At 45.0% G+C, this 12,646-nt stretch overlaps 1 protein-coding gene across 2 annotated transcripts in view; it reads left to right on the forward strand.

Annotated features, from left to right (window-relative positions):
* Positions 1-10,799: 10,799 nt before the first annotated feature.
* Positions 10,800-12,646, forward strand: part of LOC135902505 (cytochrome P450 3A14-like) — a 28,880-nt gene continuing 27,033 nt past the window's right edge. For both annotated transcript variants that reach the window (XM_065432608.2, XM_070535392.1), the window contains exon 1: positions 10,800-10,859. In XM_065432608.2, coding sequence (XP_065288680.2) covers positions 10,801-10,859 — 59 coding nt within the window. In that variant the 5' untranslated portion in view covers position 10,800. The remainder of the gene's footprint in view (positions 10,860-12,646) is intronic.

Genomic DNA, 12,646 nt, shown 5'->3' on the forward strand with positions numbered 1-12,646 from the left:
ACAACGACTGCCTTCGCTACAGTGAATAAAGAGATCTAATCTCCACTACACTAGATAGACTTCACGATGGCTGATTATTGGAGGACATAGTAATGAGAAATTGGTCTAGATGGCTATCAGCCCGGAAGGACTTAAGCGTATTTATCCAGTTCCTGAGTATCTGCGTTCATAGTAACATACATAGAGTGTTCACGTGTTGTATCGAGTTGTGTGGACAATTTGTCATTTCTTTTTCTCTCTTCCTTTTTATCCTGTCTTTATACTTCGATACCCCTGACACATCTGCGCGGTAGCTGGTCTGTTTTATACGAAGCAGAATCAAAAAGTGTTGCCATCTATTGTTCATCAGCCAAAATATGGCACATACAAGTAATTACTAATATGCGTACTATTCTACACACCTCACACTATTTTCCCACAAAGTTCCCTCACTGGTTCGGATCGGATCGGAAAACATTTATTGGGCTCTAGAAAAGAGATCTTCGCGGCTTCAGACGGCCTCTTCCATCTTCTGATGGATTCTTGTTCAGACATTTGCCCCATCGTACCGCGAAACTTGAGATGCTCCTGTGCTAGAATTCATCGAGCTGACTGCGGAACCACCGTCTCACTGCTGCCTTGGTTTCATTGTTGCACGTGAATCGCTGTGCTGCAGGCACCTCTTCACCCGACAGAAAACGTGGAAATCACTATTGACGTGGTCTGGACTGGACGGTGGGTGGGCCAGACATTCCCAGTGAAATGGCCGGAGCCTATCGGCAGTTATAATTGCCACATGTGCCCTTGCATCCTCTAACCGCCATTTTCAACCACTGACAGCTGCGCCGTACCGCGGAGCTAACGGCTGATAAGGCCGGGCCAGTCCAAGAAAAGTCCACCGCGGGGAACGCATATGTTGACTTCGGATTTACGGCCGTAATTTGCCTAACAAAAAAAAAAAATAGAGGCAACAAAGTCCTGATTGACCCTCGTACTTTCCCTCTCTTTGTCCTCCTGCTACACGAAAACACTTTCTGATACTCGAACGCTCGGATGCTATCTCGTCTGCTTTAGTTCTCCTCTGAGTTATAATTGTTTACTGCCTTTACTGCCAAACACACTATGTTATAATGTTTGTGTCCCTGCGTTTCTTTCACCCATGCCTTCCGCAATGAAATGGCCGACAGCCACACCTGATACACATGTACTCATGCCGAGACCATCAGATATCTCCTCGGTGGCTGTAAACGCTTTAGTGCGCATAGGTAAGTGATGGGCGAAGTGCTGGATGGTCGGGCAATCTTGCCCTATCATAACAAAATGTTCTAGGTCAATGTTCGTTAGTGAACTCCCCGCATAATACAATATCTACGCCACTCGAGATCCTTTTGTCAATAGACCTGCACGATCCACTTTGAGAACGTTGCCTCGTGGCTCTAAGGAGACAAGCATTGTGTTGTTATCTGGGTTGAGATAGGAAAACAATTGCCGCCGTGGTTGCACTCGTATTTTGCAAGGTATTTTGGAACTTAACTAACACGCCGAGCTGCAGCATAGCTTCGCTCCCCTCTTCCATTAAAGGCGTGGGCGTTTTTTCTCCTGTTTTGTTATAAAGCGAGCTTTTTCTTCTCACCGGAACACAAAGTACAGCAACGCAATTTCATGACGGAGACCAAACTGAAGAAAACAGGAGGAGAGCGCTTGTCTTTGCTTGCTCTTGAGTTTCCTCCTTGTCGAGAAAACTCAAGAACAAACAAGGACAAGTGCTGCCCTCCTCTTTTCTTCAGTTTGGTTTCCGTCATGAAATTGCGCTGTTTCCTCCTTGTAGAGAAATGCAGAGCTAGCAGCAATTAACGTTGCAGTGAAATGTGTGCAAGAGGAGTTAACTACACTCTAAGAAAAAAAGGACTGAAAGGGGTAGGGAGGTTAGTCCTTTTGGGGACTAACTGATTTGCCACAACCATTAGTCCTTTTGGGGACGAACTGACATGGGATGAACTGTTACTCCTCATGCGCTTACTCCTTCGGGGACTAACAGTTGCCCCTGCCCGATGGTCCTGAAGGGAGTAACGGTAATTCGTTCCGATGCTCTGCAAAGGAGGAATTAATTAAATTAAGTATCTATACTCTAATAAAAAAATTAATGAGCGGAACAAAAAAAAAAACGTGCCTGAGAGCAGGATTCGAACTCACGTCCTCTCGCTCACGAGTCGAGTACTCTAACCACTTCACCACGCCGCTTTTTTTTTTCTTTCTTTCTTTCATGGTATTTATTATAGTTGCATTCAACTAGACGTTCACCAGTTCTGCATAGTCAGAGAATGGAGGGCACAATGAAAGTCACACAGAAGAGGCAGCGTTCATACTGTGAGTAGAAACGTTCGTGTCACTTTAGAAGGGTGGCAAGGATAAGCACCTCACCAAAATAGGGTACCAGTCCGGTTGCACACCGAGTCCATCATAAACCTGCTTTAGGTGTAGCGTCATTTGGATGAAATTTGCCCTTGTAGGTACAACCGTTTCGGCGTTGCGGTCCATCATTCGCGTTTTCCACAAACTGTGCATTCCCATGACAAAAAACATATCGAAAGGTGCACTATTATCAGAGGTTGGCAGCAGGTATCGCACAGTATGAGCGTTAATCTCAAAGTCTTTCTTTAAAGTCCGTTGGAGGACATGCCAAAAAAGGATGGCGTCGGTGCAGCTAATAAAACAATGTTCAATTGTCTCTGGTACATCACAAAGGCGACAGTTAACAGAAGAGACAAAGATACCCTTTTTTGTAGCCATGCTTTAACCGGTATGGTTTCACTATGAACTTTATAAAAGAATGTTTTGCAGCAAGGGGATAAATACATTTTGCGAACTCGCTTTAGCACATCGTGGCCTGGCAATTTAATGTATATTGATCGGTAAAGTGGAGGAGGGAATAGCATGGATAGTAAGTCTTTGTACAACGTTTTGCGCGACACAGAATACAAGTATTCAGTGGAAAACCGAACTGTCAGGAAACGAACCGCCAAGTAAACTTCTTGCATGAACCCCCACAAGCATAAGCGCGAAGAAAAACTTGAAGAAACAACTAAATCAGGTAACGCATTAACAAGTGTGACTTGCATGTATGAACGAATTACAGGATGGGAAGTATCGCGAAAAAAGAAGAAACGAGACACTATCTGCCGCACATAAAGGTGTACTAAGCCCAGCCCACCTTCGCTAACAGGCCTAAAAATGTTGTCTCGCCTCATGGGCTCAAAAGTTGAAGACCATACGAAGGTCGCAAAGATACGGTGAAAGCGTTGGATGTATAGCCTAGCACAATGGATAACTTGCAATACATAGAAAATTTTTGTTGCCAAGAACTTATTGCAGGCTTCGGCTTTCCCAAAAATAGAAAGTCGTTGTGGAACGAATGTCTGGGCGTAACTTTGCAGTACCGAAACCCGTTCTTTCCAATAGTGTGCGCTTAATTTATATGCGTCTAGCGGCACGCCAAGATACTTTGGCGGGACATCAGTCCACTTAACGCCTGCAAACTGTTCTGGTGTATAGCACCATGAGCCAAACCATAAGCCTAAACTTTTTGAGGAGTTCATTCGCGCTCCTGATACACTGCCAAATTCTTCTATTTTCGATACTACTTTTTCAACACTGGACTTATCCGTGCAGAAGAACGCTAGATCGTCTGCGTAAGCTAAGACTTTAACTTCATTACCCAGTATATTGAAGCCATGGATGTTACTCGACTGAATTACGCTTAAGCATAGCGGTTCCAGGTAAAGGGCGAATAGTAGTGGGGACATCGGGCATCCTTGTTTTACTGATGAGCAAATAGAAATGGGTTCGGAGAGTTGGCCATTAATAATTAAACGAGTAGTACAACAGGTGTAGCAAAGCCTAACGCCTTTAAGCACAATGGAGCCAACATTGACATGCTCCAAAAGAGAAAATAAATAGGAGTGGCTCACACGATCAAAAGCTTTAGCAAGGTCTACCTGGAGCATTGCAAGCTGCTCAGTGGAACCATAACAGTATTGAAGAAGGGTACGGGCGATATGTATGTTGGTTTGAATTGATCGGCCCCTGATTCCACATGTCTGATGGGAACCAATTAGAATTGACATCGCAAATTGCAATCTATTAGATAGAACTTTCGCAAAAATTTTGTAATCCACGTTTGACAATGTGATTGGTCGATAGCCTTCAACAGAACGCAGTTTCTCTTTATCTGAACTTTTGGGAATTAAAACTGTGTGGGTTTTGCAAAAAGACTGCGGAAGGGCGCCAACTTCTAAACTTGTAATAAAAATATCCAATAATATGGGGCTGATAATTGATTTGAAAGCTTTGTAAAATTCACTTGAAAGTCCATCGGGGCCGGGTGTTTTCGACAGAGGCAGCTGATCAATAGCTAGCTCAATTTCTTGAATCGTAAGGCTACCACTGATGACTGCACAGTCATCATCCTGTAATGGTTTTACAAGAGATACAAAACTCTCTAAAACTTTTGCATCGTGATCATTCGGAGGGGCACTAAACAACATAGTGTAGAAAATTTCGAACTGAGAAATGATGTCATGAGTATTTGTTAAAAGACTACCCTCGGAGTATATTTCCGGAATTACTTTGGAAATACCGTGACGTCGCTCGTCAAGTAAAGCTTGACGTGTTGGTTGCTCAGATTGCAGAGCGCGCATGTTTCGAGATCGAATTCGCGCACCTCTGTAACGCAGTGCGTCATACTTTTGTAACTCACATTTAATGTTTTCTATGTCAACAATGTAAGTGCCTGGCATTTCGCATTCAATCTCATAAAGGCTACATAGGCTCTTAAGAAGCGTTTTTTCTTCATACTTTCTATAGAATGATTTCACCGATCCAATTTCTATAGCCACTGTACGAACCTCTTGTTTAAAGAGTTCCCAAGCAGCAAATAATGGCAAGTCACTAGACAGAGAATTGGTTAGAGCCATGCGCACGCGATTAATAAATTCCCGATCATTTAGGAGCTCAGAGTTAAGCTTCCAGAGTGCCCACTGTGGTCGGAAATTAGTTACAAATTTTTCACCAATGTTTGCAATAACCATACAATGATCAGAGAATGAAACGGGGATAGTAATGCAGGATAGTCCTCGAGAGAGGAGTGATGAAGAAACATAAATCCGATCAAGGCGGGCGTAGGAATGACCTTGAATTCTTGTATAAGAGCGAGCTCCCTGTCCCGGCACTCCTATATCAACGAGCCCTGCATTTTCTATTATGTTAGACAAAACTTCACCGCTCCTGTCCCGCTGAGTGTTATGGCCGCTTCGATCGTTCGGATCGCATACACAATTGAAATCTCCCATTAAAACAATGCAGCGATCACAGTCCAATAGACTAGACAAAGTATCAAATAAAAGAGCTCGTTTTGCAGCGTCATTAAATGCATAGACGTTGACTATGCGCCATGGCACAGCCTGCAACACAAAATCACAACATATATATCGACCTTCAGTGTCGACATGATAACTAAAAGCTGAATAAAGTAGGCTCTTTTTCAGAAACAGGAAACAGCCCGCGGATAAACCAAGAGCGTGTGAAACGCAAACATTATACTCAGACAGAAAAGGTCGCAAAGCCCTTTCTGTCTCGTCGTCACTCTCAATCTTCGTCTCCTGCACGGCGACGAAGTCGAGGCGCTTCCTAGACAAAAGCCGGCGAAGCTGCGCCTGTTTCTGCAAAGACTTAAGGCCTCGTACGTTCAAGGTTGCGAATTGAAGTTGCTGGGACAGGGCCATGGTGACTACCAAGTATTTGGACCTAATGATCTATGTGATCGGTCCTAGAGGGCAACGGTGAGGCTCCCTCCGAAACCCCACCAGGCCTTCTGGACCGTGATCGTCGGCACTTTCCTGAGTGTTTCGATGTTTTGCGGCGACGTGCTTTTCTTGTGGTACTGGTCGTCTCGCTGTCTGTGCTTGATTCCGATCTGTTGGTCGCACGGCGCTTCGGAACTGAAGTATCCGCGTTACTTCGGCTGTCCTCTGCCGGCTCAGTACACGTGTCGAGTTGCTTGGGTGCATCAGATGAGTCATTTCCGGCTCCCTCATTCGCTTGCTGGGCAGCAGCTGGCTCCGTGGTAGCGGGTGCTCCTTTGGGTTGTTGCTTCGGTTGGTCATCTTTCTCTTCGCTACTTTCTTTATTCACGGGCAGTTGGCATTGTTGGCAGTTGGCAGTGGGCAGTTGGCATTCACGGGCGATGGCATTGTGACTGTCTTCAACAGGCAGAGGGGCCTTAGTGGCACAGCGGGTCTCCGCGGAAGAGGGAACGTCTCCCGTCGCGTCAAGAACCTCCGTAATGTCCATTATGTGTTCTTGCAAGCTTTCATCCGGAGGCTTTGTTCTGTGTCGTAACTTATCGGCGTATGTTACGACACATTCTTCAGCTGTGTGACCAAAGCGCCGGCAGGTTTCACAACGTGGGGTTCTGCAGTTTCGACGAATGTGCCCCACCTTGTTACAGCGCAGACAAAGTGGGGGCCGGCCTGGAATTAATACGAGACTCTGCACTCCACAAACAGGTAGTAGATGTGGAACGTCCCCCACGCTCACTCCATCGGCAAGAGTCAACACCACGTCCCGATTTAGCGTACGCATTTGTTCCATCTCCGATACTCTCCAGCTTTCTGCTGAAATAGACTTGACTTTCCCGTAAGCCTGGAGCGCATCTCGAATGTAGTCGTCTTCCAAACGCTCAGGAAGTCACAAAAGCTTCATTTTAACTTCCGTGGGCTCAGGATCAATGACGACACAGCGTCTACCTTTTACGGATAATTCCCCGCATGCGACTAGCTTTGATTTTGTCATCCCTGATTTGCACGTCACCATCCACACGTGCGACATCTGAAATTGTCCGATGGAACTTATTTCCTTCAGGTCAATAACGGTCCGAAGGGCGTCTCTGAAGTCTTGGGCTCGGTACGGTCGACCACTTAAGTCAGCATGCAGGAAAACGGAGTCCACAACCAGCTTACCGGTAGGAAGACGGGGTAACACAACACGGTAGTCATTGCTGCTGGCTGAAGCCTGAGTAGCACCTCGGCCAGGGGCCGATAAATCCTTTGAAGCGGAGAACATGAGAAAAGCGACCGTTCGGAACGCCGTCTTCTTCTTTCTCCCTTCACCACTTCACCACGCCGCTTGGTTGACCGGACGGGATATTTAGACAAGGTTAAGCATGGGAACGCAAGTGCGACAATATAAAAGTGACTCCGTATTTTGTGCAAGCTATGCAGTGAGAGCCTAACGTTGCGTGTACTTGCAACTATAAGCGACTGCGAAAAGAAATCAGCCCGAATATTCTTAGGGTGATTTAAACTGAGGCACTACGCCATGTATACGTGTAGCGAGCTCAAACGGGGCACCGAAGATGACAGAGAAGGGCAATTTCTCTGTCGCTTAGCGTGTGCCGTTTGAGCTACACATCGCTTCAGTTCGCAACCTCCTTGGAACGGAAGGAACTTAAGCCCTATTGACCAAGAAAATCTAGCCGTCTATCAATGACTTGCGCGTTTAATGTGTATCGCTCATTTATGGGGTGCGCACGATGGGCATGCCTCTTCACATTCCAGTAATAAGTTTCACGTAATTTTCTCATGAAGAGGCAAGGTGCTGCTTTGCATGTAGTTCAATAAACAATGCACGAACTTCGAACCATTCACAATTTATGGACAACACCGCTTTCGCCGCGTCGCTCCATGACATGGGCGAAAACAGCGAAGTGCCTGGGGACTAACTGTTGCCGTTCGTCCTCCCATTGCTCTCTTTCCGAGCAGGGACTAAACACTTACTCTCCGAAATTTGCACACGGCACGCATATTCATGCAGTTAGTCCTTTGAGGGACGAAAGCGCCCTTTTTAGGACTAACGGCGCAGTTACTCCCGTTTTCCCCGGGATTTTTCTTAGAGTGTACATCGAACACTGCCATCTTTATGGACTAATGCGCTGCCCTTAGCAGGTTACAACGCAGTGAAATTGATTGCCCAGTTGTGCGCAATATTACTGACTCTGCGAGCAAAATTTCATCACTTGAGGTATCTCTCTTTGCTCAATGGATACCTTCAAACGTAGGAATCGCAGGAAATGAAGAGGCTGATCGACTCGCTTCAACTTGCGCTCATAACAACTGTGACCACCTAGAAATTTTGTTCAAGCTTGATGAAGCTCGTCTGATAATTCGTCGCAACCTACTCAAGCAGCATCCAGACCAGCGCATCGCAAATGGAACGTTCCCGCCACGTGTTAGCGGCCGAGGCTTGCCTCGTCGCGCTAGAGCACAACTACTCAAGCTGAGGATTGGCTGCGTCAACGTGCACGAACGTTTATACAGAAAAGGAGGTGTGGCCAGTTCATCGTGTACGTCTTGTGGCGGCTGCGAGACACTACAGCACCTTATACTTGAATGTCCCGCTTTCAGTGCGCAGTGCATGTTGCTAGTGAGAGATTATCATCTCATTGACCTGCGGTGTACCACACTCAACGAATGTTCGTACTCCAGTGGTTGTGCGCCTAAACGTGATCAGGCTCATCGCACCCTACTTTATTTCTAGAGTCCACTAACTTAGGTTCACGTTTATACAGTCGAAACTATTCCATTCAGCATTTTGTAGTAGCGTGACCTTCAGTGACCGGCCCTACTGTGTGTGATCTTACTGCGTTCTACTTTATTCTTTAGTCTTGCCGTGTTGCTCTTCCTTTCCTCTTTCTTCCCCTTCTTCCTATCTTCTATTTCTGTGCTGCTGCCTCCTCCCTCCTGAAGAGTAGGCAGGCGTTGTGCCCCTTCCAATGGCAGTTGCCAGTTTGCTGCTCGCTTTCCCTTTTCTTGTTAATAGCATATATGTGTTCAAAACAAATATTAATATTATTATTAATAATAATGCCGCCGAGAAATCGATCTGTTATACTTTCAGAATCAATTAGACAAAATTCTGACGTTACTAAGGCCAAATCTAGTGATAGATTAGTGCTGCAGCTTCTCAGTTATTACGTTTAACGAGTGGATGTTTCTACGAAGTACTCGTGCCAATTGAAAAACCATGCGGCACCTTGCTGCTATACCTGTTGTAAAGCGGAAGAATAAATTTACAATCAACCAAAAAGCGAAACCCATGTCATATTTAACCGCGACCAAGAACGCAGCAAAAAAGTCGACATGAACCTTGCCCATCTAAGCCACGATACTTAAATTTGTGTTCTCTTGTGAAACGGCCTTCCTAACGTTTTCTGATGCACTAGGCTTTCACTGTCTAAGTTATTTAATCATGTTGATGAGAAGCCTGCCAAATCTGAATGTGTGATTTCTAACAATCCTATGCACTGAGCATGCAAATGTTGGGAAATTGTTCTCGAGGAGTTCTTGCTGTGGCTCAGAAATTATACTTGCGCTGATCGTACCAACCAGACGTAACGAGGGAGAAGAACAATGGAAGTAAAACTGCCACAGGTGTAAACTTGAATTGACTTGTTTTGATGTTTATGATGAGCGTATAAGATTGAGCGTTGCTCTGTAAATTCTCTCGCTTTTGTGTACATGGCTTTCTGTGGCTTCAGGCAGCCTGAATATGTTAGTGAGCTGCCTTTCTGCTGCGATACTTAAAAGACACGGGTCTTTCTGATAAATTGTGATTGTTCATTGTGTGACATAGGATTGTGCGGTGACACTGTGTAAGACTAGCAACGCTTTTGCGGGCTGCATGACAGTGCCCACAAAAACAGTTCGTGTGTACGTTCGCGTGTGTGTTTTGGGTATTATTCTTTTTTTATCCTTCTCTCTCTCACCTATCGCATCCTCTTGTCCCCCCCCAGTACAGGATAGCCAACCAGCGATAATCTGTGGTTAACCTCCCTGTATTTCCTTTACCTTTCTCTCTCCCTTGAACTACATTTCGGTTTTCGGGTTGTCTTTCTCTGGTTTTGCTAACGTGGCAGTTATGCGGGGTTACCATTTCTATGTTTTCCGGTATTATTAAAGATAACGCCTCGTAAACATCAGCTACAATTCATGAATTGTGATATCTGTCTTTAAGGTATCTAAAAAATTAATTAGCCCATTGTTCTTTTAGTGGAATATGTGTTATGATTCTAGTGCAAGAAATGTCCGCCTATCTGGGTAATCCATCTCAATTACGTTATCTGCAACAGGTGATCTAAAAAAAAATCTAGGCAATTCATGGCATGCCGCCACTAAAACTTTGAAATCAAAAGTTTCGCCTGCCTTTCTGAAGAACCTCTGAAACCTTTAGTGTGCACCCTATGCGCAAACTTCGGGTTTAAAAAAATGTTAGCGCTAGCGAAACTACGGCAGAAAATATTAGTTATCAGATGGGCTCGAAGCTCATTCTAGTATTGCTTTACATCAGCCGTTAAGCCTCTGTTTTTACGGTGAGATGTAAATAAATGCAATGCACGTAATGGTACAAATGGTGAAAATTAGAAATTTTTACAGTGTCAGCAAGCGCAGAACCTGAATTCCCGCTGTCCATCATAGCGTGCCTTAATGTATGCCTACAAGATGTAGCGGCGCAAACAGACGTGTCACCGCTCTGTAAGGAGAAGAGTAGCATCCAGGCACCATAGTACCAGTCGCACAGAAACGTTAGCTTCGCTGCAGAGCACACATATCGAATATTGTTCATCGCCACGACGTGTCAGTTAAGGAGAGATGGTGCACTGAAGAGCGGGTGAAAAGAGACCTCCTCGCTCAGGCTTTCCTCTCGCCTCTGGAGGCTATAAAAAGGCGCTGACCGCGGAGCTTGAGTTATTCACTCGCGTACGTGAATATGTTCGCTACAGGCGCACTGCTGTTCCTCTTGGCTGTGCTACTGGCTGCGCTTCTCATGTGAGTTGAGGGAGAGCTGGCGGGTGTACTTGCCTAGCAGGAACGATCGGATGTCGCGCGGGCCAGAATTAAAATTTAAGCGCCGTATTCAGTATTTATTATTGTTAAGCGAATCAGCGCATGTAAGTATGGAGTACTATCGCGCTCTGTGTACGAGTGCAACACGGGATCTCGCTGCACGAGGTGCTCCGAGACGTCATTGCGGCATTAGAGAAGCGTTACAGCATAAAAGTTAAAACAGCTAACGCAAAGGCATGATTTCAGCGAGTTGGCTCATCTTGAATGTAAGCTGAAGCAGCGCACCCTTTGCATATGCCTGTCATTGCAGATGGTTCTTGGCTTTTTTTTTCGACAGATTGTAATTGGCTAGTGCTTCTTCGAATAAAGTTCAGTTGGCAGTGAGGGCTAGTGGGGATCGGTTGGCGCAGGACAAGGGTAATTGGAGATCGCACGGAGAGGCCTTCGTCCTCCACTGGACTCAAAGTCAGATGATGATTATTATGATGATGCTAGCCCTGTTGTATTTGTTTTCATGTATTTCTTATCCCAGTCTCTTCACGTGACTCCGATTTACAATAAACCTAAACAGTTTTAGAAGATGTAAACAATGAGCTTTTGTCATAAGATGAGACGTGGGTATTAATGCTCTGATGAAAAGAAATTGTGAGTGGCCATGTTAGTAAGAATTTAGTGATGCAATTCTGTAGCCTCGTAGCCACTAAAAAATAATGAATGAAGGTGATGCACCGTAGTATACGAGTTATAACCTCAGTTGGACGGTTGATTTGCTTTACGCCTAAAATTTTGGTGACGTTCACGTTAACTAAAGATGCCGTTAATGAAGTGCAATACGCCGTATTAGGCTTGAGGAAGTAAATAGAACGCGTCTATCAGGTAATCGAGCGACGTGCATACACCTGCACGCTGTCGCACGCCCATGACTATGTTATACGTGTTTCTACACTTGCTACTACAAGACACGCAGTACCCACTTGGACAAGCGCAAATACTCTCCGCCTGTCCACGCGCAGCGCGAGCCTTTTGCGTACGTTCTTGTGAACTCGAATGTGTCGCAGGCAATAACCTTGACGATAACCTCTCCGCAAACTTATTTATCAAAGTGCAATGGACAGGACAAAAAACGCTGTCGTTTCTCTGGCACAGATAAAGAGACCGCAACAATATATTCGTTTGACAAGTGGATGCTGTGACGCGAAGAAGGGTGATATGGGTCCTCGTTAGCTAAAAAGAAGTCAATGCCGGCCAGCAAGTCAAGTCTCATACTAGCGCCAGCTCTTCGAGGTCACTATCATCGTCGTAGTTTTCTCTCTGTTTCTTTTTTTTTGCACGGACGTACGCACACTAAATTATAATTAAAAGTACACACAGAACGATTCTAAAGTGATCGACTAAGGGATCATAGAAATAACGTCGACAGGAAGAGTGGAGACTTTCTTTACCTTTACTGCATTATTTGTGACTTTCGAGCATTCGTTCTTTTTCTTTTTTTGATAACCTAAATTGTCGGCAAGAGTAGCAACCAGGTAATCGGATAGATTATTGAAGCTGAACTGATATTAAAGCCTTCGCGCTATGAGAAAAATAAGTTTAGAGAGACAAATTTTGGAGAAGTTGGAACGTTAATGGATGGTGCATGTGTGTCACAATATCTATATAAGAAACAATGTTTATGTCAATAAACGTTTAATTGAATGTCAGTGCCTACGTGCTCCACGCGTCTTTCTATATCTCTCTGTTCCTTCTTTAGTATACGCTATACGCATATG

The sequence above is a fragment of the Dermacentor albipictus genome, chromosome 3, assembly GCF_038994185.2.
Source record: "Dermacentor albipictus isolate Rhodes 1998 colony chromosome 3, USDA_Dalb.pri_finalv2, whole genome shotgun sequence".
Classification (NCBI taxonomy): domain Eukaryota; kingdom Metazoa; phylum Arthropoda; class Arachnida; order Ixodida; family Ixodidae; genus Dermacentor; species Dermacentor albipictus.